The sequence below is a fragment of the Hippichthys cyanospilos genome, chromosome 15 (assembly GCF_059441005.1).
Source record: "Hippichthys cyanospilos isolate Australia breed blue-spotted pipefish chromosome 15, RoL_Hcya_1.0, whole genome shotgun sequence".
NCBI classification, from domain to species: Eukaryota; Metazoa; Chordata; class Actinopteri; order Syngnathiformes; family Syngnathidae; genus Hippichthys; species Hippichthys cyanospilos.
Genome location: NC_142383.1, coordinates 12,126,758 through 12,135,252, shown reverse-complemented (window position 1 = coordinate 12,135,252; position 8,495 = coordinate 12,126,758). Strand labels below are relative to the sequence as shown.

The 8,495-nt window shown below is 37.5% G+C and overlaps 1 protein-coding gene across 1 annotated transcript in view; it reads left to right on the top strand.

Moving 5' to 3' along the window:
• The window catches only part of eng (endoglin), a 46,214-nt gene continuing 37,719 nt past the window's right edge, over positions 1 to 8,495 (top strand). Inside the window, exons 1-2 of the mRNA XM_088435873.1 lie at positions 1 to 92; positions 1,072 to 1,209. Of these exons, the coding sequence (XP_088291999.1) occupies positions 1,164 to 1,209 (46 nt within the window). The 5' untranslated portion in view covers positions 1 to 92; positions 1,072 to 1,163. The remainder of the gene's footprint in view (positions 93 to 1,071; positions 1,210 to 8,495) is intronic.

The window sequence follows — 8,495 nt, the reverse complement described above, 5'->3', positions numbered from 1 at the left end:
CGCTCACAACCGCAAAGTGAAGCCGCATCCTTCACGCGTGGACTAAAACCCTTCTTTCTTGCCTTGAACTCACCGTCCGCGGATTTGATAAGGTACGTTTGTAAAGCGCCATTTTACCTTTATTAACGTTTATCGAATTCGAGTGTTTTTCATATTCGCCAATTTTGGGTGTCGTTTTTGTAAACAGACGAACTCTAACGGCACTTTCGCCTCATTTCATTAATTCCAATATTACTCCCTTTGCGAACTTAAAATTTTGAGTTTCCTCCAACGATACGTTCACAATATCCCCGAATGCCATTGTTTTAAAGTATTTCCATGAGTTTTGGTTGAGCAAACAGTTTACATAGACTCTTCCTTTCCCCTCCAATGTGAATCACATAACAGGAGTCAGCCTCCTGCTCCTTATCTGATCCCGCATTGTGATTTTATTTACTGTGTTCCCTCGTTACATCCGCTGCTCGGTTATTACGGCTTCACGCTATCGTGGATTTTTATTTCTGGCCATAACTTTTCCTCTTGCAGTTTTATGTAGCTGTTTTTCTTGTATTCTTTCTTCCTTTTTAGTCTGAGCAGTCAAATAATAGAATGATATTTATTTTTAAATAAGTAGATAAAGTTCATGATTTTTCTTGATTTTTTTCCATTCTAATTTGGACCTGACAAAACCCCCCTCGATTTTATTTATTTTACAAAAGAAATAAACAAAAAGACAAAGTTCAGTTTCTACTTTGCATATTTCAGTTACTGCAGGTATTTTTGGGAATGTAACCTCCGTGATAAACAAGAGAACATTGTAAGGCAAAAATCTTTGCTATATAAGCGCTTTCTGAAACATTCCCAGTAGGATAAGCCTCCGGCAATCTTCCAATTGTGCATCAAGGAAGCCAGAGAAGATGTCAGGTGCAAAATACTGCTATCTACTTTTTTGTGCAGCTGTCTTATGTAATCAACTCACTTAGTAATATAATTATGAAGTTCCTTGTCCTTGAATTGCTAGTGCATTGTGAAGTACATCCACTTGTTTTTATAATGCCCATCAAAATTCCCATCCTACCTCATCTTTTCCAGGCCCTGAGAGTTGAATTAGCTGACGCATCAAGCTCCAAGCAACCCCAAAAATTCTGCATTCAAATCCCTCTAAAAATCAGCTGGGGTACATCATGGAGTTGCTCTGTTGTCTTCTTTGCCTCGTTGTGGTTGTCTCGGGTGAGTCACTTGATTCAATACCCTACCTTCGTCAGAATTTACCCAACATACTTAAACCACAAACCTGCACTATCCCATCCATTAACCCATAACAGTCAGTGAGTGACTGTATCTTAAAAAAAACAAAAACAAAGACTAAATACTTTACTACCTTTAAAATGTGGTGTTATTCTGCTTTATACTTAACGACCACCTTGCGAAATCCCATCAACCCAGAGCAAAGGATTTTCAATTTCGCTACTGCATCATTTTTAAACTGAAACTTAAATCTCACCTTCACCCTTTGGAGTAATGAGTTATTGTGGATTTAAATATGCAAAAACAGTGTTATGCCGGAGTTAATACTGTACTGTCATTTAATGCACTGAATTATGAATACTAGATAATATTTAAACAAGACTTCAGATTTCCATCAGTCCCACTTACTGTATCTACCCATAGATGTTCTATAGTGAGTTTACCTTTAAATATATGAACAAGACATTGGATTTGTGTCATTTATTATTAAAAATAATCATATTCATACTTCAGTCATTCTAAAAAAAACATTGATCTTAATATTTGGTCAATAAAATATGTTAATCCAAACAGAATATATTTTCTAAATTTACATATTTTAGCCACAGTTTTGCACTTCTTGTTATTTCTCAGTCAACTTCATGATGTGAATGGTGCATTATGAGCAGGAATGACTATCAGCAAGATGTGCATTTCAAGAGGGAATTCTTGAGTATCTTGACTTCTTAACACATTTACTGCCAGCCCAGCAAAAATGGATCTTGGGTGTCTATTGCCGTCACTGGCAGTGAATGAGTTAAATGCTCTCTCACAAATTTAGCAGATTTGTTTTTTATTTACTGCTAGCCCATTAAAATGAATCTTTGCCGTCTAAACTGTTAATGGCAGTAAAGAGTTTGTGTTTTTCCTGATTTGAATTTGAACATGTTTTCAAACTTTTGACTGGAAGTCTAACAGCAATAGAAATTTAATTCTGGGGTCAAATTTTCATCATAACTGCGGCTGTAGATATAAGAGAAGTAGAGACTTAAGTCCCTATTTTTTGAGACTTGCAACTCAACTTGGACTCATCCACTAATGAATCAAGACGTGACTCAGAATAAATAAAGAGTAAAGTTTTGTTTTTTTGAGGGTAAGTCTGTTAAGATACTCTAAAAACAGTTGGGTTGAAAATAACCCAATTATGGATTAAAAAAATGGACCAAGCCAATTTTTGGGTCAATTTCTTTGATTTAAAATGACCCAATTTTTGGAGTTGTCTTGCACAAATTGACATGTTTGGGGTCAAACTTAGGTCAAATTGACCCAAATATTGGGTTGCTCCATTTTGTGTCTCATAATTTTAATCAAACTGTTTTTCGAATGTACAAACAGACTTATCCGTATTGTTTTTCCTCAACAAAATACAACTTTATTCTCATGTTACAATTTTGCTCCTTCTTAAAATATTGGGGTTTCATACGTAATTTTATGATTGTTTTTCTCTCAAAGCTTTTGTTTGGAAAAAATATTAAGCAAGTGATTCAACTGTACTTCTGATAATTATTGTAAAGTAGTACAGTCCAAATTTGTCAGTCGTCATAATCACAGCTGACAGTAGTATATATGACGAAGAATTTTTTAAAGATTTGATCAATGTAATGACTTTTTAAATTATGCAGTAGTTTAAAATTGGTGTAATTAGGACTGTTTTTCGTTTGCACTCACTACTTCTTTCCAAACAGCGCTATTTTATTTCAACTTGACATAAACTACATTACTAACATTGTCTTGGTTTTGCAAAAACAGCACTCCATTTTGCATCGATTGCTTCAGTACGTGATTCAACAATCAATCTCTCCCAATTGACTGCATTTTCTACTTTCTAATGACGCGCGGCTCTGACTGACACTTTCAATGTAAATTTACATACTTGTCTATTTTCCTAACTGAGGTATTGATTAAAAAACATATGATTTATTCAGTACCGAGTTGCATTTTTTCAGAAGGGAAATGGTGCTGAATATTCTATTGTACTGCAGCTAACATCCCATTTGGAGCTCGCGGACCTCCTGCTGTGCTTGTGCCCACCCTGGAGTGTCCCTCCACGGACTGGAGAAAAAGTACAAAGGCGGCTTAGCCAGAGCCTGGAGAAAAAGGGAGGGGTGTTCTAACGGGAAATAGATCATACAAAAAGAGAGATAGCGCTAATCAAAAGACATACAGGAAGTAGAGGGTTCCCTTTTTCCAGCGTATAATGTAACTCGGTTGGATGTGAAGCTGTTATTACTAAGTGGAAATATAAAAAGCCACGATGGGACGCAAGAGGGGTTTTCTCAGACAAAAGGGAGGCCGATGTCATGCGAAAAAGTGGCGTGGCGAGTCAAAACAGACCACTTCCTGTGTTTTAATGCGGCGTGAGCCAGCCCCGGGCGGCCGTCAGACTGGGTGGCAGGGAGACAGACGCGACCACTTGTCGCTGGCCCAGACCGATTTCAATCTCCTTCGCTGTTATGCCCCTCCCAAATAACAATCCATTTCTGCCTGCCTTGCTTTTCCTCTCTTTCAACTCCCCATGCACTGCAAAGAAGGCTCCAGTGCCAATCGCCTTTATTACTCACGTATAATTGCTAACTCTTGACTGGATCCATGGGCAAAATTATTTGTAGCTTTGCACAAACTGCATTATTTTTGTATTCCCACTGAATTATTAAATGAAACAGATACCGGATGATACAAAAGATTCAAACTTTAGTTCATTTCTGTTGTAGTACCAGAACTGACCTCTGTGTAGCAGCATAGTGCCGCAGGGCATGGATGCAAGAATACTGGAAATACAAAGAAGAAACCAGGCAAACTTTTCCCATATGGTAACTGCAGTGTGATTGCAGGCGCTTCACCTTGTTATTTAAACAAAGAAGATGAGAAGTTTAGTGACCTTGTCATTTTTATTGTAGGGAATCACTTGTTCTATCAGTCAACACAATAGTTGCTCCTCTGTTTGTTTCCAGCACCATCAAGAACATTTTCAGTTGCCTCCAAGTTGAATGATGTTCTATTTCATACCAAAAAGACTTGATGGGTTGCCTGATCGTAGTTTCATCCACACACGATTTGACATTGTGAATTACATTTAAAATGATACTTACATATCTTATTTAGCCATTGTCAAATTATTTATAAACAAAATTTGAACATTTTACTCCCTCGTCTGACTTGAGTGACCTGAGTGAGAAAATTGAAAAAAATTGAAAATTAAAATTGTCCCAATCCTATGATTTCAGCATCTCAACTGTAATTTGATCATTTATAATAGTTTTTGTAGCTCTTCATCAAACCGTACTAATTATCTTTCATGTGTAATCAGAATAAGACATTTGCAAACATCCTCTCGATTTTGGAAAGAAAAATGATAGCATGAGTAACAGAATCGCTTTCAAAAAGGGTGTTTAGTACAAAATCTGTCTCTCTGTGATATCGTTTAGTTGCTTGGGTGTTTTCGATGACTAAACAATGCCAAATTAACAACAATACTTAATAAATAAATGGTAATTGAGAAAAATGTGTTTAAAAACACTCATAGAAATATAATCTGATTTGATTAAATAATCGGTAGAAGAATATATTCAACAAAGTTTTGGTAGAACCAGCCCTACTAGTAACAAAATAATATATGAGGAGAATTAATGTCCTTACAGCTTCATTAATTCCGTTTGTGCCCACGGGCGGACTTTTTGTTTGTTTGTTTGTTTTGTTTAGTCTCCCCCTCCTCAAACAATATTAAATAATGTTTACCCCTGCTCTTTGCAGGCAATAGGCACCAGGCCAACTTATGAATAGTGAAAATCTCCATATCATTGACACCTATCGAAATGTATACAATGTTATTTATTATATATTTTTTAATCGGTAATCAGTATTTTTCAGGCCAGAAATCGGCACTGGCCCCAAAAAATCCATATGTGTCGGGCCCCATGCAAAACACTCACAAGAACAAGACTTTGTGCGAATGAAGCCTTTTTTTTTTTTTTAATGTAAACATAAAACAACCGCATTCCACCACACACACATGCGCACGACAAGGACTATTGCAAATAATACTAACGTTGGCTTTCATTGCGATGTCTGGCCCAGTGCTCTTATTCCGCAGTTTGCCCTGAACGGCTCATTAGCAGTGGTCGAGATAAATGCCTCGTCAGCATGGCGACCACTTGTGCCCATGTCAACATGCCTGCTGTCTGCGCTGATAAGACCTGGCATTATGTGCGGCGTTATCTCTTGACCGTTTGTGCCCACGGGCGGACCCAAAGGCTCTCGCAGGAAGCATCTACATTTTGGATGGATCTGTGACGGTGCAAAGTGCATGGACGTCTTGACCGACCGATGACCTAACGTATTCCAGACGAGTTCATTTGCCATCAGTCTTATCTTAATTTCACTCAGTCATTCACTCGAGACATGAATTAATGAGGATAACGATATGCGAGGCAACGTAAGCCCTTTAATTGTGCCCGACAGATTAGTCACAAAAAAAATGCACTGTACTGTTTTGATATGCATCCTCTAAACCTTTTAGCATTGCAGACTTCTCCAAATAAATATTAGACGAATTAGCATGTTTGTATCTGCTCTTAAATCACTTAATCTTCTTAAAGTACAAATTTAACAAAAAGAAAAGCGTGCAAAGTCATCACAACACAGTTTAGCAGTGCATTTTTTCACATTTCAATGAATTTACTCTTAATTTGAAAACAATCTACTTTTCCTGTCATGGCATTAAGTGGCAGTAAATTAGATTCACTGAAAAAGTCACACACTTACTGAAGTGCTTTCACATACTCCCTAGGTGTACTCATACCCCGAAATTTTACAGCTGGTGTAAAAAAAAAAACACAATAAGTTCCTCCACGTTGCAATTAATTTGTTCTAAATTTGAAAAGAGAACTGCACTGTACTATTCATGGCATCAAAACGCATTAAATTAGAATCAACCTCCAGATCACCAGTGATGCAAACTGCCAAAGAAATTCCTTTTATGATAGACACAAGCACATTAATAATCCCTTTGATTGTTCTTTAGGAACACTGATTTTTGATTGTGACTTAAAGCAACTAAGACAAAATGAAATGCACTACACAGCTGAAACCAGCAGAGGCGCTGTTTAGGTTTTGGAAACTGATTGTGGTACTGGTTTGGTCATTATATTCCAAAGCAAAAGCGGATGTTTGAAAATGTCTTATTTTGAACAAAACACAAAAGACAATCTGCTTTCATGAAAAACTACAGAAAGCAGAGGAAATACTGCTGAGATTCTCAAATCAGAAGATTTGGACCAGTTTAAATAAACACTAAACAGTCACACTAATTGATTACTTGATTATTAAAGCAGATGTTAACTAGAAAATCGATTTCCATTACTCAAATCATTTTTGACAGCTCTAGTGGTATCCTGATTGAATAAATTGATGTCTTTGGAAAGTTGATAGTTTAGAATTTGATGGTGGGAAGTGGGGATGTGGCTGATGTGTTTGGGTCCCATAAGATTTAGCAGATCAGTGCTGGTCTTCAACGGCTTCAGTGGAAAATCCTGAATCTATCTAGTCAAAAATTGATCTAGGACTAAGATTTCTGAGAGTCAAGTATGAGACCAGACCAAGACCTTCAATAAGTGGTTTTGAAATCACCAATAGCGTATGATACCTACAGCCTATGATACCTTCACAAACCAGTAGTAACCATCGTCAAATATGTACCGAAATCTAGTTTGGTGACTTTTTGTTTACAACCCTAGAGGAAAACAACAAGAAATGTCCTCGTGAGATATTTGGAACAGGCTCATTCCCAACGAGGTGTTTGCAGGCCTCTTGATTCGAGCACTGGGCGGGTAGATTTCCTGTTGATTCAGGTGCCACGCCACTCAATATGTATTAATAGACCTGAGATCTCTATCGCATCTTCATAGCTGTGTTTGACAATGTGTGTGTGTATGTGTTGACGCAATAAGAAAATCCTGAGTGGATTAAAACAAATGGTGCTTTACTGACGTCCCAGGAAGCCATTGATGGGATTTTTATAATCAGACTAAATCATGCTTGTAAAGCAGTACGAAAAAAAAAAAGCGGGTTCCCAGGTGTCTTAATTAAATGTCTTGGATCTTGTTCAGTCAAAATGCGCAAAGGATAAAGAATTACATCATTCTCAATATACACTTGTGACACTAAAGTTTAAATCTCTGTTGTTTTGTCTAATTCAAATGCAAAGTACATCTTTCGTTACCATGACGACCAGGGTGTTCTAGTTTGTTGCGACAAAGCAAGGGCTACACATTTGGACCTAATTAGATATTTTGTCGCTATACTTACCTCTCAAGCAACCGTTTTTCAAACGACTAACAGCAAATCTAGCTAAACTTTTGTGGTATGATTTTAGACTTGTTGAAACTCCGAGCTATCCAAACAGAAAATGGTGGCCTCCTGACAGCGAGAACTCAGAAAGATTAGAATGTATTTTCACTCGTGGAGGACTCATTTCACCAAATTGCTCAATTATACTTTAAGCCCTTATTCTACTGAGGGGCCAACTTTTTTGACTGTTGGCAAAGCTAGCAAACCACATTCAGACTTTATCAAGGTTCATTCATGATTGCACATATTCGCAAAACAATCACTAGACATTTGCTTACAGTTTTGGTGACTTTACTTGTCACAAGGAAATTTTGAACATGGTCAAAATGCCTTTGCGACCAGCAAAAGGTTGGGTGAAAGTTTACAACCTTCACCGTGACTAATGCAACATTCTCTGCCTTTGAAAACACTTGCAATTGTTTGCAACTCGGGTAGGATAAGGGATTTAGTGTAATGGGATCTTCTAATTCAAAATGACTTTAGCAAGTGACTTTACCAAGCCATGGTTGGAGCACTATATGGACTAAAGCGGTTGTGTTTTGAGTTTCATTTATTTGGTTGTTTTATCACAGTCACCATTTTTGTAGTTTTTTGTGTGTGGTTGGGTTCCTGCCACCCTCCTTGCTTAGTGCTACTAAAACCTGCACAGATTCCGCGTCAATAGTGCCATTCCACTAGGTATAATTCAATGTTTCGTCAGAGGAGCTATGGAAATATTTTATGGAAGTTGAAAAGTACTCGAGGTTACTTTAAAATGACTGCCCTAACTCGAGTCCCATCAGCTAACATCTCGCGTAATTCCTCATGGCGACATTTTGAACTCTCAGGTTTAGACTCAAATAACCTTTGTAACGTTTGAGTTTCCCCGAGTCAAAAGCTGCCTC